The 23,463-nt window shown below is 47.4% G+C and overlaps 1 protein-coding gene across 1 annotated transcript in view; it reads right to left on the bottom strand.

Moving 5' to 3' along the window:
- LOC310693890 (uncharacterized protein) overlaps positions 1-23,463 on the bottom strand; it is a gene marked incomplete at its 5' end in the record, with an annotated part of 32,640 nt that overhangs the window by 4,744 nt on the left and 4,433 nt on the right. Inside the window, 16 exons of the mRNA XM_083476285.1 lie at positions 962-1,045; positions 1,309-1,447; positions 2,347-2,540; positions 4,798-4,917; positions 7,565-7,747; positions 8,144-8,224; positions 8,947-9,042; positions 12,335-12,397; positions 14,754-14,972; positions 15,738-15,893; positions 17,442-17,562; positions 18,705-18,817; positions 18,959-19,051; positions 21,405-21,555; positions 22,536-22,590; positions 22,741-22,827. Of these exons, the coding sequence (XP_083332411.1) occupies positions 962-1,045; positions 1,309-1,447; positions 2,347-2,540; positions 4,798-4,917; positions 7,565-7,747; positions 8,144-8,224; positions 8,947-9,042; positions 12,335-12,397; positions 14,754-14,972; positions 15,738-15,893; positions 17,442-17,562; positions 18,705-18,817; positions 18,959-19,051; positions 21,405-21,555; positions 22,536-22,590; positions 22,741-22,827 (1,955 nt within the window). The remainder of the gene's footprint in view (positions 1-961; positions 1,046-1,308; positions 1,448-2,346; positions 2,541-4,797; positions 4,918-7,564; positions 7,748-8,143; positions 8,225-8,946; positions 9,043-12,334; positions 12,398-14,753; positions 14,973-15,737; positions 15,894-17,441; positions 17,563-18,704; positions 18,818-18,958; positions 19,052-21,404; positions 21,556-22,535; positions 22,591-22,740; positions 22,828-23,463) is intronic.

Here is a 23,463-nt window from a genome sequence, read left to right as displayed (position 1 = left end):
GCTCTGACTCCCCAGAAGAACTTGCAGGCTTGGCAAACATTTTCACCGCCTAGCATCAACCCTGTTCCATGTTGCCACAGATGGTGGCTGACCTTTGTCCGGAATGGTTGGCTGATGTTCCATCAAATGGGACAGGAACTGGGCTCCTGATAACTGGGAATGGCTTCCTTGCCTTTGGAATGAGAGTCCCAGCAGTTTACAGGGATGTGTTCAGCCCCACCAAACAACAGCACCTCTCCCCTCCTGCTCCTTTCCTTCTGACTGTGGAGCCATCCTCTCCTCCGTGAATTTGCCTAATCCTCTTTTAAAGCCATCCAAATTAGTGGCCATCCCTGCCTCAGGGCCACCAATGAAGCTGGAAGGTTCCAGGTAGAAAAGAGAAAATATTTCTTCAAGCACTGCATAGTTAGAACCACGGAACCTACTCCCACCAGTTCTAGAATTATAGAAGAGCTTTACTTCACTGACTATTTTATAATTTTAAGAAATTCTGTGTATGATGAACATTTTTTTTTCTTTACATGTGCAGCTGTGGATAGGTGCTCTTTTAAACCCGGGTCCTCTGATCAGAAGGTCGGTGGTTTGAATCCTCGCAACGGGGTGAGCTCCCATTGTTCGGTCCCTGCTCCTGCCAACCTAGCAGTTCGAAAGCACGTCAAAGTGCAAGTAGATAAACAGGTACCACTCCAGCGGGAAGGTAAAAGGTGTTTCTGTGCACTGCTCTGGTTCGCCAGAAGCGGCTTAGTCATGCTGGCCACATGACCCGGAAGCCGTACGCCGGTTCCCTTGGCCAATAAAGCGAGATGAGCGCCGCAACCCGAGTCGGCCACGACTGGACCCAATGGTCAGGGGTCCCTTTACCTTTACCTCTGACATTGCATGAAACACAGCGGTTTAAATCCAGAGGAAGGCAGCCACAGCTGCACAGAGCTATTGGGAGCGGGGGGCGGTTTTTGCTCACCTGGACTAGTTGCTCCTTCAGAGCATCTAGAGCCGACCGGTTGTCCAGGTGAAGCTTCTCCTGCTGCTGCCTCAGCTCCCGCTCCTGACATGGCAGAAAAGTCACAGCAGTTGGCCAGACAATTAGAGGACTGCACTTGGAATGGATGTATCAAAAGCTGCCTCCTACTGAGCTGGGGCTATATACTCCACTCTGGTGTTCTGGGCTCTGGCCGGCAGCCAATTTCTCTCTCCAATCATTAATGGAGCATACCTGTTTGATCCCAAACCCTCCTTGCACAGTGGCCCCCAGGCTGCCTTACTTATATCCCACCCCCAGGCAAGAGATGGCAGCTCAACCCCATTCACCTTCTCCCTCTGGGTCTGAAGGGCCTGTTGCCTCTGCACCTCTGCCTCGTGCTTCAGTTCTCGGAGGTAGTGCTGAGTTTCTTCCGTCACCTCTTGCAAGGCCCGGAGAGCGTGGCTGGAGGAGAGGAGCGCTGGCTTCCTTGGGGGATGAAGAGAGGTAGCCTAAGATAGCGGCCAGGACTTCCAGGGTCTTTGGGGGAAAGTGAAGTCACTTAGCAGGTCACACACACACACACACCCAAATTCACACAATCCCTTCCTCCGTGTAAACGCAACGCACAAACAGGCCGCAAAGCCACAGGCCAAAGCAAGCCTGTGGGGGAAAAACAAGGTACTCCCGTGGTTTAGCAACTGGGCTGTTGGACTCATCCCCAGCTGGCTGTGAAAATCACTAGGTGGCCCATCGGCTGAAAGAGAGAACACAACTATCCCTGCCTGCCTCACAGGGTTGTTGTGAGGATAACATGTTGGGGGGGGGGACTGTGTGCCTGAACTCCTTGGGGGGGGGGGGAATGGGCAGGCTAAACATGGGCCATAGATAAGATGCCCAACTCTCTGATAGCAAGAAATAATACTTTAAGGACTTCGAAACCGGTTTCAGCCCCCTGGACCTGAGGTTTGCCCTCACTCCAGTCAATGAGGATGGTAGTTTTTTTAAAAAAACCTTTTTAAAAAACACCCAAAAGACCAGAAGTAAAGCTGTAAACTGTATATGCGGAGGACAGGAAGGTGTGAAGCTATTTTGGAGAAATAGAAGCAAAGCCTCCCCACCCCCTGAAATCAGGTTGCAGAGCTAAAAAAAATAACAAAAACCAGAGACAGAGGTGATGGGGGAACCATGTACTGAGATTCCCACATTGCAGGGGGTTGGACTAGATACCCCTCAGGGGTCCCTTCCAACTCTGCCATTCTGAGTCCATGAAAGGCAGGAAGCTAGAAAGTGGCTAGGGCTGGTGGAAGCGAGATAAAATATAAATAACTAATTTCAACCCAGGAAGAGTGCCATTCAGCTCCCTCCCCTCTGGATCCAACTTGTACCCTTGCAGCGTCTGGGGCAGGCCGGCCTTTTGGGGTAGCAGGTCCCGGAGTCTCTGGCATGCCAAGGCAACCTCCCTGGCCAGAGAGCTGTCAGCCCTTGCAGTCTGTGCCTGGGACGTCTCGCGCTGCTCAGCCAGCAGGAGGCGCTGCTCTTCCTCCGTCCGCTGCAACTGCATTCGCCACTTTTCCTTTTCCTAGGCAGGGAGAGAGAGACAGAAACCACGCTGCCTTGATCAGACATCGCTGATGCACCCCAGGTTTCTCACAGCTAACATTTACAGTGGTACCTTGGGTTACATACGCTTCAGGTTACAGACACTTCAGGTTACAGACTCCACTAACCCAGAAATAGTACCTCGGGTTAAGAACTTTGCTTCAGGATGAGAACAGAAATCGTGCTCTGGCGGCACAGCAGCAGGCCCCATTAGCCAAAGTGGTGCTTCAGGTTAAGAACAGTTTCAGGTTAAGAACGGACCTCTGGAACGAATTAAGTTCTTAACCCAAGGTACCACTGTACACGGTATCAGTGTGGAAAGGCTAAAAGGTCCCAGGTTCTTTATTTTAATATAAGTTTTATTAAATTTTCTGTTTTACCATTTAAAGTACTCATTTTTACATCCTTAAGATATCAGTGACTTCCCTTCTTCTCTTTCCATGGTTCATTTTACATATCATGAATCCCTGCGTGTTTTACAGAAACTATACCATTCAGTATTCCAGTATCGCACCCATCATAACTTATTTACACTGTTGAATTTATCTTAATGCTGCCAGCGTTTTCAGCTGTACGAAATTATTTCCCATATATTCCACGAATGTTTTCCAATCTTCTCTAAACGTGTGTTCTTCTTGTTCTCTTATTCTATATGTTAAGCCTGCGAGCTGCGCATATTCTGTCAACTTAAGTTGCCATTCTTCTTTGGTTAGGACCTCGCTCGTTTTCCATTTTGGGGCTAACAAAACACGGGCCGCAGTAGTAGCATACATAAACAACCTTTTTTTACACCTGGGAATTTCAGTCTGAATTATCCCCAATGAAAAGGACTCTGTTTTTGGGAGGGGAAGTACTTTTAAAGTACTTTTAAACATTTTCTTTCTATTCATGATGGATCATTTCCCAGTACTCTTTTACCCTTTTACAAGTCCACCACATATGGAAGAACGTTCCCTCCACCTCTTTGCATCTCCAGTACTTATCTGATTCAAGGTCTTATACAAGGTCCCAGATTCAGTACCCTGCCTGAAACGCGGGAGAGCTGCTGCCAATCAGTGCCAACAACACTGAGCTAGATAGACCAACTTCCTATTTAATGCAACTGCTTTTTTTAAAAGAACCATAAGGACTAGAGACTTGATTTATTTTTAGGCTAAGGGCAGTATAGTTCAGTAGAAGAGCACTTGCTTTGCATGCTAAAAAGGTCCCAGGTTCCATTCCCAATGGCATCTCCAGGTAAGGCTGGGGGGAAACTCCTTGCCCAAAACTTCTGGAGAGCTGCTGCCAGTCAGTGTAAGCAATACTGAACTAGATGGACCAGTGGTCTGACTTAGTAGAAGGCAGCTTCCCAGGCCGTATCTGGCATCAGCCCAGGTCTGTGCTCTCCTTTCTGCCCGGCTGCCCCTCAGGCTCCCCACTTCCATAGCAGGTTGTGGGACTTCAGGGCTGTGCTAAGGTGAGGTTTTGAGGAGGAGAGAGGTGGAATTGCAAAGCCAAACTGTTGTTGCTGTTATAAGAATTCTAAGGTCCCAAATATAAATTAAATGTTCATAAATGTACCAAGGCAAAAACATATGCAAGCATATAAACCACGTGTCTGAAATAGTACAGGAGAGCAATCCTGAAGCCATTTTGACACTCAAATTGACCTCAAATATTTGTCTGCAAGGAGGAAGGAAACGGGAAATCCTCCCCATTGTATTTTTGCTTACAAATCCTGTCTTAAGGGCATATTTGTGTATGAATAGGGTGAGCCTGGGACCTGGGACCCCAGAACTAAAGTATTAACCATCACAAAAGAATGGCCAGGCTGCCCAGGTAATATAATCAACGGCCAATATCAGGTATCCTGGCAGAAAGGATTTCTGCTGTAGACCACCTCCTTCTGTGAGGTATGTATGATGTTTTAGAAGGGTGGTCTTGGGAAACAGGGTGGGCGATTTCAAAAGTCTTTATAGGGGCTTGTGCACCATTGTTCAGGGTTCTCCTCCCTCCTGCGTGTGGTGAGTGGGGACCCTGTTGCAACAGATTAATAAAGATCAGGCTTACTAGCCGCCTTGCTTCTCAATATACTCTGGTTGGCCTCTGTTATTTTCTCCTAAGGACTCTGTACAGGCTCTTGGATACCCCATAAGGGAAAAGGAGGTTTTTCCCTATAACATCCTGAAGCTACAACTCTTGTTTCTGGGGGAAGGGGACCCCAAAGTACACGAAGGGGGTGCTTCTTCCCTGCTCACCAACTCCAGCTCCTCTCGCAGCCTCCTCGAGGCTTCTGTCTTCTCCGCTTGCAGCAGAGCCCGGAGGTCTTCCATGGCCCCATTCTTCTCCCGAGCCTCGTCCTCCAACACCTGGATCCTCTAGGGCAGAAAAAAATACATCAGGAGAAACTGTTTTAATTCAAACCTCCCTGTCCTACTCGCTCCTTCTCCCCTCTCAGGGGTGGGGACCCTGCTTCAGCCCAAGGAGATCAGCCCCAGGGCTATATCCCTTTGTGGACAATGCTTCCGGGGTCACGTGCCACTAGAGGACGGGGCAGAAGGCAAAAAAGTGGGCGGAGCAAGACTCTTATCTTTGGACATTAGGACATGCACAAACCATGGGTTCCTCAGCTCTCCACTCCCCGCAAACACACACACACAAATACATATAATTTTAAATGAAATTCCAGTGATCATACATGCATCACCATCCAGGCAAGCAAGCATGTAAAGGTAAAGGGACCCCTGACCATTAGGTCCAGTCGTGACCGACTCTGGGGTTGCGGCGCTCATCTCGCTTTATTGGCCGAGGAAGCTGGCGTACAGCTTCCGGGTTATGTGGCCAGCATGACTAAGCCGCTTCTGGCGAACCAGAGCAGCACACGGAAACGCCATTTACCTTTCCGCCGGAGCGGTACCTATTTATCTACTTGCACTTTGAGTTGCTTTCGAACTGCTAGGCTTGCAGGAGCAGGGACTGAGCAATGGGAGCTCACCCCATCATGGGGATTCGAACCGCCGACCTTCTGATCGGCAAGTCCTAGGCTCTGTGGTTTAACCCACAGCGCCACCTGCAAGCATGATCAGAGTTCAAATACACATTGCAGCAAGGTGTGAACACTCAAGGAGGACGAAAAGCAGGGCCAGTGAGGGGTGTGGCCTACGTAAAGTCTCAAGGGCCAGAAAGAGAGCCTTGGAGGGCCACATTTGCTACTCTCCCTGCCATAGAATTGTCCAACCCTCTGCAATGCAGGAATTTGGAGCTGTCCTTTAGGGGATCAAACCTGTGACCTTGGTGTTGTCAACATCACACTCTAACCAACTGAGCTATCCCATCTGTAGCTTAAATGATAACAATAATATATATATATTAATTAAATTTTCTGTTTTACAATTTAGAATATTCATTTATACCACCTTAAAATATCAATGACTTCCCTTCTTCTCTTTCCATGGTTCATTTTACATAGCACTAAATCTCTGCATATTTTATATAAACTAAACCATTCAGCAGGGATGTCCAACAGGTAGATTGCGATTTACTGGTTGATCCCTGAGAGGTTTTGTTGAATTGTGGTTGGTCGCTGGCTCCTCCATTCGGCCCCAGCCCCTCGCCCCACCCTTTAGAACACTATACCGGAAGATGGAGCTCTCTGCTGTGAGGCTGACTGTTTCATCAGCGATCTCTTGGTGAGGAACTTTTTCTATCTACAGTGGTACCTTGGGTTACAGATGCTTCAGGTTACAGACTCCGCTAACCCAGAAATAGTACCTTGGGTTAAGAACTTTGCTTCAGGACGAGAACAGAAATCGTGCTCCGGCGGCACGGCAGGAGCAGGAGGCCCCATTAGCTAAAGTGGTGCTTCAGGTTAAGAACAGTTTCAGGTTAAGAACAGACCTCCAGAATGAATTAAGTTCTTAACCCGAGGTACCACTGTATTCCTTCACCCTGATCCCTCCCCCAAAAGGGGGAAATCACTGCCAGTTTTTAATTGTGCGAGTAGATCGCAGTTTCTTGGAAGCTGGCTGTCCCTTCCATTCAGCAGTCCACTGTTTTTTTGGGAACAGACTCTGTTTTTGGGGGAAAGGTGCTTTTGAACATTTCCCCCCAATTCATTATAAATTGTTTCCCAATGCTCTTTTACCCTTTTAATTGATATCGCCTCTTGGTGGCCTGGATGAAGATGTGTGTGCATAGGGAAAATATTTGCACGGCTACAACGTTACCTACAGAACGAAGGTACTGTTCTTCTGTCCCCCATTGGCATGCAGCTCCCATAGAGAGGAATGTGCCCCTCAAGACTGCAAAAGTTTCTTCCCGCCTGGTCCGTGTGCATCCTTTTCCCTCCACCCCACTCCTTCTGCCAGCGACTGTCACAGCATAGCTGCCAACCGTCCCTTATTTGGCGGGAAACTCCCTTATCCCAGCACCGTGTCCCTCTGCTGTCCCGGACTGATGATGTCCCTTAAATTTCCCAGGTTTCATGCTCGCCCGGCTCGGGAGGGAAGCAGTGGCTCGGGGTCCTCCACCGAGAGAGAGCGCGCGCATGAGCTGCCGCGTCTCCGTCTCTCCCTTTTCCCCCTCAGGGGCGCATTGTGAGGAGACAGGTAGCGGTGGGCAGGCAGGCAGCCCCTCTCTTGCAAGACTTCCGCCACGTTGCCAGGGGAAGCCGGAGGCGGCAGCAGCAGCGGCTGAGGAGGCACCTGAGGGAGGAGGAAGAGGAGGGGATGGGGAGGGACGCAGAAGGGCGGCGCTTCAGAGGCTGTGCCGCAACCGCCTCATGCTGGGCTCGCGGGCAAGAGTCTCTCTCTCTCCCTCCCTCTCTCTCTCTCAGGCGAGGAAGGGCCGATGGAACTCCTCACGCCAGGACGACGGCAGCCCCGATGTGCATAAGCTAAGCAAAATCCCTTATTTTGGCTGCTGATCCCTTATTTTCGAGGCTGCTGGTCCCTTATTTTCAAATCTGTAAGTTGACAGCTATGTGTCACAGAGATCACAGAACCGCTCTCCTCTCTCAGCAGCTACCTTGCGGAGGTCGTCTGCTTCGTCCCGCAAGGCCAGGCTGAGTTTCCTCTCCTTCTCCAGGGCTTCCTGGAGTTCCCCCCGCATCTTCCGCTCCTGCTCTTCCAGGGCCTTGCGCTGCATCTGGAGGGCAGCCCTTGTCTCGGCCTCCCGGCTCTTCCGTTCCTGGAGCAGCGAGTTCTGAACCTGAGAAGAACAGGGCAGAGCTATGATCCCCAGAGCAGTTTTCGCCATCACTCCCTCTTCCCAGGGAAGTCTGGGAACTGCAGTTCTGTGAAGGGAACAGAGGGCCTCTCCTAGCAACTCTCAGCACCCTTTTTATAAAAATCAAAGCTAAAACGTTAAACTACAGGACTTTATTCACCATCAACAATGTGGATTTTTGCCCAAGACAGTTAAGAAACGCGTTGGATGTTTTGGAATATTTGAACTGTAGTTGTTTTTCAAATGTTTCAAACTGTTTTGAAATGTTCTTGCTTCCTTTCTATTTTGAAATCTGTTTGCCATAAGGAGGAAGAATGGGCTATAAATGTAAAATAATAAGAATAAGAATAACAAATAATAATAATAATGTACCCCTACCATTTCCTGAGCTTCCTGCTTTAGCTCCTTGGTTTGCTGTTCCATAGCTTTCCGCTGCTGGGCAATTTCAGCATTTCGCTCCTGGGAAGAAAGTGGAAAATATTATTATTATTATTATTATTATTAATAATAATAATAATAATAATAATAATAATAATAATAATAATTTATTTATACCGGACTCAGGGCGGCTAACAACAAATTTAAAACACTTAATTGTAAAAGCAGCATAAAATACAGTATAAAAACATGAATAACAATAAAATTCAAAGTTCAGAAATCAATTTAGGGTAAATCCATCTAATAAGCATTAGATAATCACCAGGGCTAGCTGGCTGAATTAGTCCTACTTGGGCCAGTGAGGAGGCCAGGGGAGAATTAGCTGTGGGGTCTCAGAGCGGGAATTAAACCACAGAATTAAACCAGACCGGCGGTTAAACTTAGGACAGGGTCGAGAAGTCATTGCCAGCCTGAGAGACGCATTGCCATGTGGGCATTCTTCTGGGTGGGGCATGTGAGTGGTGGGCGGGGCCAGAGCAAAAGTGGGCGGGGCCAGATGGCTTGACCCGAGGGCCAGATGGATAGGCATGAGGGGCCACATTGGGTCTCTGGGCCTGCAGTTCTCCACCCCTGCCTTAAGAACCTAAGAATCCAGTTTGGACCAAGTCAGGCTTATGGTGTGGGGTTAAAAGGGAAGACACCCCACCAAACTTCCAAATTAACCCCTTGAGGGAAAAAGGTTGGTATACAAATGTTATTGCCAGCAGCAGCCCATGCCTCAAGGCATCGTGGGTAATAGCCACCTTTATGGTCTTGCAAAGGTCTTCTGCTTCTTTCTGAAATTTGGCCGCTTGCTCCTGGAGGGCTCTGGCTTTTGCCTGCTTCAGGCTCTCTGCAAGCTGAGAGAGAGAGAAAGGGGGAAATCAGTTAGAACATGCCACATTTCACACTGCTTTTGGTCACTCAAAGAGCCACTGCAAATAATAAATAATAATAATAATAATAATAATAATAATAATAATAATAATAATAATAATAATAATAATATTTATACCCTGCCCTCCCCAGGGTGGCTAACACCAGATATAAAAACAATTGATTGAAATACAACTTTAAAAACAATATTAAAATACAACATTAAAATGCAGCCTCATTTCAGTAGAAACTCAAATCAAAAACTTTTTGGGGGATGAAAACGTCAAGTCTTCACCAAGACTAACTATCGAGACTAGTCCTACGTGGGCCAGAAAAAATAAATCCTTTTGAATCCTGCAAGGTTGATTGCCACTTTGTGTGAATCTGTGCTCCGGGGACCCAATGGCAAATATGGAACAAGTCCAACAGATGCCCTGCTCTTCCCCCCAGCCGCACCCACAAAAAGATGGTTAGCAAAGGCAGTAGTGGGGCCAGCAAATTCATGCTGTATGCAGCATTTGGCACTTGGGGGGTGTTATGTACTGAAGTTCTCACCCTGGGCCAGCAGGGGGATACTGTAGATAGTTATGCAAATGAAGGATCGGAAGTGACGTTCAGTGATTGGATAGTTGGTATGCAAATGAAGGATCGAAAGCGACGTTCAGTGATTGGATAGTTTTAGAAAGTTGCAACAGTTACCGTATTTTTCGCTCTATAACACGCAGATTTTTGCTCCTAAAAAGGAAGGGGAAATGTCTGTGCGTGTTATGCAGCGAATGTGTGTCCCTGGAGCCGAAAAATGAGGCAAAAATCAAACCGCGCTTCAGGGAGAAGGGAGCTCCGTGAGAGAGGAAGTGGCAGCTTTCCTGCATTCTGCCTCAGGGTCTTACTGCCCACCCTGCTCTGTTTCGTTACTGTGTTTGCTCAAACGGAACAAAGAGCAGGGAAAGCCCCTCCCCTCCAGGCAAGAAGAGAGGAAAGGAAAGGAAAGGATCGTCCTTCCTTCTATCCTCTCCCTGCTCCGGAGGGAACAATGTTTGTGAAGGGAAGAGAGATTACAGGTTCGGCTTAAAATTCTGCTTTGACTTCCTGCTTTTTGTTTTTGGAGACACACAGCATTCAAATATGCTTTCTTCCATTTAAAAGGATGAAATCCTTAAACAGTGTTTTGCCTGTAAATTCATGCGATCTGGAAGATTACAGTGTCTGTACCTCTTAAGGGATGGCAAAGCTTAGGTTTCGCTGCTAAATAGTTCTTAATGCAGTTAAAATGCTTTCTTCTGTCATGCTGGTGGGAGGGAGAGGGAGAGGGAGAGAGAGAGAGAGAGAGAGAGAGAGAGAGCGCACGCTGGCTGGCTTGCGTGGGTGGGTGGGGGGAAACTTTTGCCTTCCTTTCCTCACGTTATAGCCCTCTCCTGCATTCTTAGCCTTCTGTGTTTTTCCTTCCCTCCCCACTTAAAATGTGGTTACAAAGCATGGATCCACATGGATCCTCAGGATCTTTGCATTGGGTCACCCCAAATTCACCATCAGAGCACACAGCATGTCCATGGCTACAGCCTGCCCCCCCCAAAATCACACACCCATTGTTGCCTGGGGCTGCAATGGTGCAAAAACGTGGTTACAAAGCATGGATCCACATGGATCCTCAGGATCTTTGCATTGGGTCAGCCAAAATTCACCATCAGAGCACATAGCATGTCCATGGCTACAGCCTGTCCCCCCCCCCAAAAAAAAAATCACGCACCCACTGTTGCCTGGGGCTGCAATGGTGCAAAAACGTGGTTACAAAGCATGGATCCACATGGATCCTCAGGATCTTTGCATTGGGTCAGCCAAAATTCACCATCAGAGCACATAGCATGTCCATGGCTACAGCCTGTCCCCCCCCCAAAAAATCACGCACCCACTGTTGCCTGGGGCTGCAATGGTGCAAAAACGTGGTTACAAAGCATGGATCCACATGGATCCTCAGGATCTTTGCATTGGGTCAGCCAAAATTCACCATCAGAGCACATAGCATGTCCATGGCTACAGCCTGTCCCCCCCCAAAAAAAAATCACGCACCCACTGTTGCCTGGGGCTGCAATGGTGCAAAAACGTGGTTACAAAGCATGGATCCACAGGGATTCTCAGGATTTTTGCATTGGGTCACCCCAAATTCACCATCAGATCACATGTCTGTGGCCACAGCATGAAGCACAAAAATGATACGTCCACTGTTTCATTCAGAATATTTTTTCCCTTGTTTTCCTCCTCTAAAAACGATGTGCGTGTTATGGTCAGGTGCGTGTTATAGAGCGAAAAATACGGTACGTTGTTCTGGAGCTCTATATAAGCAGGCTGACTGAGCTCCTCAGTTCAGTTCTGTTCCAGCTTACAAATAAAGAGCTGCTTTGGAAGAATCGCTGTGTCGTCTGATATGTTCGCCCACAACTTAAAAGGGGGTGGGGAAGCCAAATTTATTTTTTGCAGAAAATAAGAAGCAAAAGCAACTTCCTAGCTCTAAAGACTGTAGAGAAAAACTCTGGGCACGACTCTCAGCCTACAATGAACCGCCCCCAAACACCTCCTGGCGATACCAAAGATGTTGCATGATACAAACAGGCAGCTGCTGGTTTTAATTATATTTCGAAATGCTTAAATGTCTGTTTTTAACTTTGTAATTTGTGGAGAATTTTAATGGCTTTTTGTTTTCTTTAATAAACCAAATGCTGTTTACAACCTGTGTTAAATAAAATACAGTGGTGCCCCGCAAGACGAATGCCTCGCAAGACGGAAAACCTGCTAGACGAAAGGGTTTTCCGTTTTTGAGCTGCTTCGCAAGACGATTTCCCTATGGGCTTGCTTTGCAAGACAAAAACGTCTTGCGAGTGTTCCGATTTGTTTTCGCTTTCCCCCCCTTTTTCTAAGCCGCTAATCCGCTAATAGCCTTTTAGCCGCTAATCCGCTAAGCCTTTAATAGCCGCTAAGCCTTTAATAGCCGCTAAACCGCTAATAGCGCTAAGCCGCTAATAGGGTTGCTTCGCAAGACCAAAAAACCGCTAGACGAAGAGACTCGCGGAACGGATTATTTTCGTCTTGCGAGGCACCACTGTAACAATTAAAATGGCTTAATCCAAAAGCAGGATTTGGGTTTCATGGTTGCAGCCACGAACCACACCAAACCCAAATTACAGCTAAGGCAGTGAAGCTAAGCCCGTTTCCTCCATGCAGTGGGGCTCGAGAAAGGGGAACTCTCGCGGGGATGTTGCCAAGGGGAGCTGCCATGCCTACCTCTCGCAGGGCCTGCTGCTTTTTGCCCTCCAGCTCTTCCTGCAGCTGAGTAAGTTCTTCCTCCTGCAGGTGGACAGAAAAGATGCCTTCACAGCTGTCTGGTGAGGGGTTCCCTAACACACATGTGGTGGTACCACCCTTTTGCATCTACAGTGGTACCTTGGGTCTCAAACGCCTTGGGTCTCAAATGCCGAAAACTCGGAAGTAAGTGTTCCGGTTTTCAAACATTTTTCGGAAGCCAAACGTCCGATGCGGCTGTCGGCTATTGTTTCCGGGGAACCTGCGCCAATCAGAAGCTGCGCCTTGGTTTTCGAACATTTCAGAAGTCAAACCGACTTCCGGAACGGATTAAGTTTGGCGTTTTGGTTTTGCAATTTATTTTGTGTTTTTGAGGCTTTTTCGGTTCATTTCTTTTTATTGTGACTGTGTGGAACCCAGTTCAGCTACTGATGGATTGATTGTGTGACTGCGGAAATTGATAAAAGCCCCCCATCCAAACAATAACTATCACTAGTGCAGGTAAGTAAAAAATAATTTTTACTTTTATCATCTACAATACTGTCTTATTTATTTTATAGCACAGTACATTGATTATTGCTTTCATTTTATAGACCAATGGTCTCGTTAGATAGTGAAATTCATGTTAAATTGCTGTTTTAGGGGTTGTTTTTAAAAGTCTGGAATGGATTAATCTGTTTGTTTTTAAATGTATTTTTATTAAAGATTTTCTTGATTTACAAAAGTATGTGTAATGTCTCTCTCTTGTATTTTTACCATGTAACATTTTTACAAATCAGTTTCATTTGTTGAGACATTAGGAAGAAAAGGGAGAAAGAGGTAGAGCGGGGGGGAAGATGGGTGGGGGTGGGGTCGGGTGGCGATGTTTCTATTTTACTTACTATTCGTAGGGTTTGGTGTCAGCGTTGCTTGTGCAGGTTCTCTGCTGTTTGCTTGTGTTCCTTTGGTGGTGAGAGAGGTTGGGGTTGGCCTAGGGTGTGGTTGTTCATTTGTGGTTGGCTGTGGTGATCTTTGTTTTCATATGTGAGTGGGGTGGGTGGGTGTTCTGGATCAGGTTCGGATTAATCCATTTTGCATTGCTTTCTATGGCAAAGCGCGCCTTGGTTTTGGAACGCTTTGGTTTTGGAACGGACTTCCAGAACGGATTGAGTTTGAGACCACAGGTATGAAGTTTACGGCATGTAATGCCTTGAGAGAGAATATTATGAAAATGATTTACAGGTGGTACATGACCCCAGTCAAGCTTGCAAAAATCTATCACTTGCCCGACAATAAATGCTGGGAATGTAAAGAAACTGAAGGTACATTTTTTCACCTTTGGTGGACGTGCCCAAGGATTAAGGCTTTCTGGGAAATGATATATAATGAACTGAAAAAGGTATTTAAATATACCTTCTTGAAGAAACCAAAGGCCTTCCTCCTGGGCATAGTCGGCCAATTGGTGCTAAAGAAGGATAGAACTTTTTTTATGTACGCTACAACAGCAGCAAGAATACTCATTGCAAAGTATTGGAAGACACAAGATTTACCCACTCTGGAAGAATGGCAGATGAAGCTGATGGACTATATGGAACTGGCAGAAATGACTGGCAGAATCCGAGACCAGGGAGAAGAGTTGGTGGAAGAAGATTGGAAGAAATTTAAAGACTATCTACAGAAATATTGTAAAATTAGTGAATGTTAGAATGATGTTGGATAGAAATTAAGTGGTTTCCAGCTGTAATGCTTTAAGGGAATATGAAAAATGGCTTAATAGGGAAAAATCTAATGTTACTATTTTAAGACCAAAGATTAGGATAAACAAAAAGGGTAAGTATTTGCTGAGCCAACAAATTGAACTGGAATACAAAAAAGGGAGGTATGAGGAGGTCCGGGAAACAAGCTAAGGAAAATAAGTAATAGAAAAATGGAGTGGTTTTTAATCATTTTTCTTTTGTATTTTTTTTCCTTTTTCATTTTGTATTGTAATATCTTAAAAAAATCTTAATAAATATCTTATAAAAAAAAAGTTTGAGAACCAAGGTACCACTGTACATAAGAACCGAAAAGGAGCCTGGCTACTGCATCAGAGCAATGGCCCATCTAGTCCAGCATCCTCATCTCACAGCGGCCAATCAGATGCCTCTTCTGGGAAACCCACAAGCAGGACCTGAGTGCAAGAACCCTCTTCCCTCCTGCAGCTTCCAGCCACTGGCATTCAGAAGCATTGCTGCCTCTGGCCATGGGGTCAAAGCGCAGCCATTGTGCCTAGTAGCCATCGATTGCCCTCTTCTCCTTGAATTAGTCCGATCCTTTTTTTCAAGCCACCCCCGCCTCCTGCAGCAGGGAGTTCCTTAGTTAGACCGAGTGACAAAGTTGCCACGCACACAGTTGCAAATCCCGCCTCGCAACAAAAAGCCACCTTCTGTTGCCGCAACAAGTCCAGCTGCTTCTTGCGCTCTTCTGCCAGGCTCTCCGCAGTGACGCTCCAAGACGCCTTTTCAGCCTCCAAGGCAGAGACGGTCTGGCGTAGCCTCGAGAGCTCCTGCTCCTTCTCCCCAAGGGTTGCCTGCAGAGCCGAGATCCTCCGCTCCAGCCCCTGCACCCGCCGCACGCCGGCCTCGCTGGCCCCTGGAGCAACCTGTGCTTGGAGGAAGTCACACAACAGTGGCCTCTCTTGGTGTGAGCAGGCCGCAAAGCTGGTGCAGAAGACCCCTGGGAAGATTGACACGTGGCAGGTAACATCTGGGGGGAATTTACGCAGCTGCCGCCCTTCCCTGGATGCACAGCTAACCATAGGGCTGCCGTACGCCCGGGATTTCCCAGATATATCCAGGATTTGTCCGTTGGAAATAGCGTCCGGGAGGAATTTCTGAAAACCGCAAAAAATGCCTGGGAAAACCCGGATGTATGGCAACCCATGTCAGAAGTGTTGATTTTTTGGACAAATTCCCTTAAAAATAGCTCAAAATAGTCCCCCTCCCCCCGAAAAGAAAAGCTCAACAGCTTTGCCAAAAAAAGCTCAAAGTTTTTGAGGTATTTTTTCTTCAATTTATTTTTATTAGTTTTCCAAATTATTACAAATCAAACCAAATTACTTAAATTTAATACGTTCTTTTTTTAAAAAACCAGGTTTCCTGCTCCTGTTGCAACCATTTTGTTTTGGGCTATTTTTAAGGGAAATCGCCCCAAACGATATGTCCAAAATAGGTTGCCATACGTCCAGATTTCACCGGACATTTTTGCGATTTCCCCCTGGAAATACTGCTTCCGACTGAGTATTCTGAATATGCCTGGGAAATTCCAGACATATGGCAACCGTAGCTTAGCAACCCTGGTGACTGGGCCTCAAAGATGGCTGCCATGGTCCAATGGCATGAGCCCAGAGTCTGCCTAGCATTCCTACCTCCTGCAGTGGTCCTGCTCCGTCCCCTGAGGTTTCCTTCACAGAGGCCAGCTCTACTCTGGAGGACTTCAGCTGATGCTTCAAGGAAGACAGCTTGCCTTCCAGTTGGCTCACCTGGAACTTCAGCTCTTCCCTCTCAGCGGCTAACCGAGACACCTGTTGGAGGAGACAGCAGGAGTTCAAGAGGCCCGTTGCCTGCTAAGGGCATTCAGATCCACAAACTGGCCAGCTTTCCCACAGCCTGGCTGTTGTCAGCTTGTGGCAGTGCAGGAGACGGCTTTCTCACGGGTGAAACTGGGCTTATGGAAGCAATGATTCTCCAACCTCAACTTTGTTGGATTGGTCCTGTTGTGCGGATGCCTGATTGTCGTCTTCTGAAGCAACTATGCTACTCAGATACTTAAAAATGGTAAGCATAATGTGGGTGGTCGACAACAGAGGTTCAAAGACTCTCTCAAGGAAAATCTAGAAAAATGTAGTATAAACACCAACAACTGGGAAACACTGGCCTGCGAGTGTTCCAGTTGGAGAACAGCCTTTGCCAAAGGTGTCATGGGCTTTGAAGACACTTGAACTCAGGACGCAAGGGAGAAACCCGCTAAGAGGAAGGCACGCTTGGCAAATCCACAACGTGATCAACTCCTGCCCGGAAACCTATGTCCCCACTGTGGAAGGACATGTGGATCCAGAACAGGCCTCCACAGTCACTTAATGGACTCACTGTTAAAACCGTGTTTATGGAAGACAATCTTACTCTGCTACGAGTGATCACCAAAGAAGAAGAGGAAGATGGAAAACACTCCCTGCTGAAAGAGCATTACAGCAGCAGGAAGAAGAGTTTGGATTTGATATCCCGCTTTATCACTACCCGAAGGAGTCTCAAAGCGGCTAACATTCTCCTTTCCCTTCCTCCCCCACAACAAACACTCTTGTGAGGTGAGTGGGGCTGAGAGACTTCAGAGAAGTGTGACTGGCCCAAGGTCACCCAGCAGCTGCATGTGGAGGAGCGGGGAAGCGAACCCGGTTCACCAGATTACAAGTCTACCGCTCTTAACCACTACACCACACTGGCAAGTGTACCAACACACTGGCAAGTGTACCAAACGGGCAAGTGTACCAACGATGTTCGTTTGCTTGCATTGAGAATGGCGTGCGCAGAAATGTCCGCATGGCTGCCGCACACTGCGGAACAGGTATAGGCACAGCCATGGCTCCCCCCAGTTTTGCCTTTGGCCCCGCCCCAGTGGCATCAGGCCCCTCCAGAAAGTTGCCCTTGAAGAAGCACGGCCCTCAAGCTGGAAGAAAGCTTCTTAACCCTCACTCTTCTTCTGTGATAGAACTCCTATTTGGGGACTTCCCTGGCTTTTTTCTGGCCCACGTAGGACCAGCCTGGATAGTTGGCCTTGGTCAAGATTTGACGTTTTCATCCCCCAAAAAAGTTTTTGATTTGAGTTTCTGCTGAAATGAGGCTGCATTTTAATGTTGTACTTTAATCTTGTTTTTAAGTTGTATTTTAATCAATTGTTTTTATACCTGGTGTTAGCCGCCCTGAGCCCGGCCTTGGCTGGGGAGGGCGGGGTATAAATAAAATTTATTATTATTATTGAGATTTCTGTGAAGGGCAGTCCAAATACTTGAGTTGTGTCTTTGCTTGATGCCCATGGAAGAGATCCCACCAAAGCCTTTGCAACCCTTGCTACTCACGTCTGCCTGGGCAGCCCCATGCTGGCTCCTCTGGCTCCTCAGCACGCTCAGCTCCTGCTCCAGCGCCAGCAGGTCCCTCAGGCAGGCTTCCCGCTTGTACTCCAGGAGCAACAGGTCAGCCCTGAGTCACAGAGAGCAGCAGGTCAGGCGGTGGAAATGGGAAGGAGAGACGGGGAGAGAGAAGGACCTTGTGGCCTCAGGTCAGCAGCAGAGGAGCAAAGGGCGCTGGGCTCAGCATTCTGAAGTACCTCCATAATGATTTCTTATTTTGATATCTGTGCCACTGCATTTTAACAGATGCAACTGTCTCGTATAGGGCTTTTATTGTGAAATCGCTACATAGGAAATCAATACAGTGGTGCCTGGGTTTTCGAACAGCTTAGTTCACAAACAACTTGGAACCCAAATGCTGCAAAACCAGAAGGAGGTGTTCCGGTTTTTGAATTCCTTTTCAGAAGCCAAACGTCCTCCGTTATGAGTCCCCCTGTTTCCTGTTGCGCTTCTAATTTGTGTCCCGTCCCCCCCGCACTGTAGTTCAAGTCTTCCGTTTCCAATTGCAGTGTTCTGAGGTGATAATTGGAGCTTATATTTGGTGCTTTTGTTTTTGCTATTTGTTTTGCGTTTTTTGTTTTGAGGCTTTTTCAGTTAATTTGTTTTTGTGACTATGTGGATCCTAGTTCAGCTACTGATTGATTGATTGATTGATTGGTTGACTGATTGACTGTGGAAATGGATAAAAGCCCCCCATGACTATCATTAGTGCAGGTAATATTTTTTTTTTAATTTTAATCATCTACAATACTGTGTTATTTATTTTATAGTACAGTACATTGATTATTGCTTTCATTTTATGGATCAATGGTCTCGTTAGATAGTAAAATTCATGTTAAATTGCTGTTTTAGGGATTGTTTTTAAAAGTCTGGAACAGATTAATCTGTTTTGCAATACTTTCTATGGGAAAGTGCGCCTTGGTTTTGGAACGCTTTGGTTTTGGAACAGACTTCCGGAACAGATTACATTTGAAAACCAAGGTACCACTGTAATGGCAAGGATAATCATAACAACTGAAACAACAAGAAGATTCCTGCCTTGCAGAGGCTGGATGACCCTCGTGGTCCCTTGCTGATGATGACTCCTTACACCTCTGCGTGATCACTGAGGTGTTTTGGGGAGTCAATGGTTCCCCACCCGGGTCTGAGACCCTAGCTAGACCCGACCCCCATTATCTACGGCCCTGCCCTAGCCACCCCTGCCTCACACACCTGGCCTCATCCACTTGGCTCCGCTTCTCTTCCATGATCACCTGCAGCCTCCTCGCCTCCCTCTGGCTCTTTTCCAGGGCCTCCCGAAAAGTCTCCAGCTCCAGAGCGACATGCTAGAAAGAGGAGGAAAGTCGTGGGTTCTGCTCCTCTGCCGTCCCCCTCCAGGTCATGGGTAGTTCAGAGCAGGCTGTACAGTGGCTAGACCACGTCCTTTGCCTGTGGGACTCCCTCCCACTAGAGTTTTGGCTCTGTACCTTTTTCTGCTGGAGGACACTCTGCAGGGACTCGTCAGCTTCGCGGATCTGGCCCCTTTTCTGCGACAATTTTTCTTCTTCCGATTCCAACTCCTGTCGAACAAAGGCTTTTATCATTATTGTTTTTAAGCCCATTTGCCTGTCCTACAAAAAGCAAACAAACCCCTAAGTCCCGCCCTAAATGTTGGGTTTCTTTTGATCACACCTTTGTCCGTACTTTGCAGTCTTATCCAACTCAGCGCCCTCATTTTAACATTTCAAAACTCGACTTCCTTCCTCCTCTTTCTGCGGTTCCTTAAATTGATTTTTTATCATCACACCTGTTAGCAATATTTTTTTTCTCCTTGTGATGTTATCTGAGTTACCAATATTCTTCATTGCTTGTCTTTAAATAGTTGCTGTGGATCCAGTTTGGGTTTTATACACATTACCACTCCTCTCTTCTTTGTTACATCACAGGCTACAAAGTCCTTTCCCAATCTTTTATTAATCAAAACCCTTGTGTTTCTTCGCAACGTGCATTTCCTGGAGCGAATCACTTCCGAATTTAACTTTTTAAACTACATGTTCAATCTTGTTCCTTTGGGTTTTATTATTGTCCATTTACATTCCAAGTTAAGACTTTCAAGGCCATCTTGTTCTTCATTTATTTGTCTCCAGTCTCAACCTCTGTTGATTCTTCTTCTTCCAAACCAAACGCCCTTTCTCCTGCTAATTCTTTTCCATATTTTCTCCAGAATTTGCCTGCTTCATTGGGATCCTGACACCTTTGTTTTATTCCTTTATTTGTAAAAGATACTCCTTCAGGATATTCTCAGCGATAAAGGATTTTGTTATATCTCAGTGCACCCATCAAATATTTATAATTTACTCTTTTCTTTAACAATTTCATCGAGATTTCTTTCAATTTTTTCTTTTCCTTCCCTCTTAGAATTCTAGCCCAGAGTATCCTGCAGAGGACTTTTGTGAGGGGATAACTAGTAAGCTGGAGTCTCAGACAGGTCTTCTTTAAATAAACAACAAAAATTTATTTAAGGCAAGATAGTATACAACACAAAATGGATTAAACTTAGGTTACTTCAGGAATAAAGTGTGATTTCATGTCAATTCATCCTCAGTTGTTTTTGTGTGATAGGTTTGGTTCCTTTATACGGTGACATGTTATTTCAGTTATCCACCCCGTTTAACAATCCTGCTCCTGAGGTACTTTAAGTCAGTGTTTTTCAACCACTGTTCCGCGGCACACTAGTGTGCCGCGAGATGTTGCCTGGTGTGCCGCGAGATGTTGCCTGGAGGGAGGTGGGCGAGTCAGGCGACGAGAGGCGGGGTGGCGGCGGCGAGGAGAGGCCGCCCAGCGCGGGGCTCTCGCCGTCTGCCTGCCTGGCTGCCTGCGAGCTCGGCGGGCAGCGCCTCCGTCCGCAGCGCCCGCCTCGCGGCTCTCATTCCCTGCCCCTGCCAAAGCTCACCCAGCCAAGCCGCGCTCTCCTTCCTGCCTCGCTTTGCTGCCTCCTCCCCCCCCCCAAAGCTTGGAGGTTCCCCGGCGCCGACCCGCAGGTTTGACCCCCTTCTCACACCTGTTCGCGCTCCTTGCACGGAATGGGGCAGATGGGGAGGAACGGGGCTCGCCGCTGCCTCCACTCGGCCTCCCCCCCTCCGCCGGCGGTCCCGCGATTCTTGGCTTTTTTGGTGGTTGGCACAGAAGGAAGGCAAGGGGGAGGGAAAAAATTGAAACTTACACTTTCGTGCGTCCCTCCCGGCGTGACGCTGCGCGCTGACGTCACGGGGCTGTAATGGTGGTGTGCCTCGAGATTTTTTTCATGAAACAAGTGTGCCTTTGCCCAAAAAAGGTTGGGAAACACTGCTTTAAGTAATAGACCAAAGGGCTCTCCACACCCCCTCCCTTCACTGGGTTTGGGAGTTTCTTCTTTTCCTTAAAAGAATCTCTCCCCTCCAGTCTAGATTTGAGTCCCTACTTGTTCCTTTCCAGCTCCTATTTTTCCTGGCTCAACCTCTGCCTCCCAGTAAAATTCCAGTCTATTCCTTCTACAGGACACCACACTCTGTCCTTCACAATATGCTCAGAGTGGAAGTTGTTTTTCCAGAACCAACTCTTTCTTCCATTCACTCTTTATACCTCAACCTGTCTCCTAACCTGCCTCCCTCATTTCCATCCCTCTTAATCCCTTAACTCCTAACCCCTTAACTGTCTCTCCTCAAATCCTCTCCTTTTAAACTCTCCCTCCTGGAACCATGGCCAATCAGAGGCTGCCGTTCATTAACCATTTGCTGGCAGGGAAAGAAAGAAAAAATAAAACATTTATTGTTCCAATCTTTCCAGCAAAACCAAATTTTCCGCCACACCTCTCCCTTCCCAGCTGCACATACCTCAGTAGAGAGCCCCTTCCACCTCTGACTTTTGTGATGTTCTGCATCCACCAGGAGTTACCTCGAGGTTTCTGTAGCCTCCCAGCTCAGCTCTCTTCCCACTGGGTTCTGATCCTCTGCTCGCATCCCACTTCCACGACTCGCTGGCCCTGCATAACTTGGCAAACTCCTCGTCTTCCTCTTTGCTGCCTCCATCACTGCAACCGGGGGACCTGAAAGGCCACAGGAGAAGGAGGAGGAGGAGGAGAAGAAGAAGAAGAAGAAGAAGAAGAGGAGGAGGAGGAGGAGGAGGAGGAGGAGTTTGGATTTGATATCCCGCTTTATCACTACCCTAAGGAGTCTCAAAGCAGCTAACATTCTCCTTTCCCTTCCTCCCCCACAACAAACACTCTGTGAGGTGAGCGAGGCTGAGAGACTTCAGAGAAGTGTGACTGGCCCAAGGTCACCCAGCAGCTGCATGTGGAGGAGTGGGGAAGCGAACCCAGTTCCCCAGATTACGAGTCTACCACTCTTAACCACTGCACCACAAGAGCAAAGAGCACTGTGATCACCTTGCTGCCTTGCCCCAGAAAGCACACCAGAGAGTGACAGCAGAATTAAGGGCCACGGCATTTGTTGTGTGATTTATCCAGAGCTCAGAACCCCAGGTGGGAGGATTTGGGCCCAGCAGCTAAGATGGACATACATTCCTGGCCAGCATGCACTGCAAGGATGCTTAATAAATGCCACCTTATTTCCTACGGCCTGAAAGGTTATATAGGCAGGACTTGTTTACTCCATGCTTTATTTAAGCACACCGTTTAAATTCCTGCATTGAGAAAAGGCGGGTTCTGTGACCTGCGTGAATCATGCAAATTGCGCACACATTTGCATACTTTATTAAGGTTTTGCTAGTTCACGGGAGGAGAAGGGATACTGAAGTCCTCCTGTCCCCGGCTGCCAGCAACTTATCCAGTCACCTCCCCACCTTCTGTGATTCCAGTAGGCATTGTCTGTACGCTTTCGCCACCATGAGGGCTAGTGCCTTGTTCTCCAGAAGAAACAATTTGACAAAGTGAAAGTTCAGTTTCACAAGATGTGGAAATGGGAAGAACTGAACTTGAGGCAGGAAAAACGAGAAACTGAGAAAGACCCAAAAATGGACATATTTGGCCATCTTTATCTCAATAGTCCAAGGCTCATCAATATTTACCTCAGCAAATCCCGCTGCGGCGGCAAGAGGATCTTCTTGACACTGAGGCTGGTGGCTATTTAGAAGACAAGAAAAGCACTTCATCCCAGGTTTTCAGACACAATGGGGAGAGGAAAAGCGCCACCCTCTATCCCCAGCCCCAAATCCAGCATTTTCTGCTAATGCAAATACTGACACAGCCCTTCCTGGCTCCGCGTAACCTCACCTGCCACAGGTTTGTCGTGAAAGGACTCCATCCAGCCCTGGTTCAGCTCAGACTGGGGATCATGGTGCTGAGCCCCCAAACTGTCACCTAAAGAGGGGACCAAAAAGAAAAACGTCAGAGAAGTTTCAAAGTGGCCTGGCCATGAGAGTCCTAAGAGAGGCTCTCTCTCTCTTTTCAGAGGATTAATTCACCCAGAGTAGTACAGTGCAGTGGTCAGAGCATGAGTGAGCGCCCTGGGGGCTTCTGGCTGTTGCTGAACTCCCAGCTCCCATCAGCTCTAGCCGGTATGGATAATGGTCAGAGGGATGGCAAATGCAGTCCAGCCAGATGTGGAGGGCTGTGGAGCCTGCACTCTTGGGCTAGGGTGTCGGATGAGGCCCTGGGAGACCCATGTTCAATAATCTTCAAACACCCACAAAACCCGCTGGGTGACTTTGGACCAGTCACTGTGCCTCAGCCTACCCTACAGGGTTGTTGTGAGGATAAAATGGAGGGGATTGAGCCATCTACGCCAGCTTGAGAGCTGCTTGCAGGAATGGTGGAATATAAACATCACAACAGAAGGTGTACTGTATTTACTCCAACATTTCCTCTTCAGGATCAATACAGCAGATTCTTTTGCTCAAACCACTACTAGTGGAGCCAATGTCACTTTGCCAATCCACTCTCAAACTAAAGTTTAGGCATGCATCCTCACACCTTCTCTTTCCTGCAAAAAACCCC

Source organism: Podarcis liolepis (genome assembly GCF_965112155.1).
Source record: "Podarcis liolepis genome assembly, chromosome: 15".
In the NCBI taxonomy this organism is placed as follows: domain Eukaryota; kingdom Metazoa; phylum Chordata; class Lepidosauria; order Squamata; family Lacertidae; genus Podarcis; species Podarcis liolepis.
The sequence above is the reverse complement of the archived record's forward strand: the minus strand, read 5'-3'. Positions and strand labels throughout refer to the sequence as shown.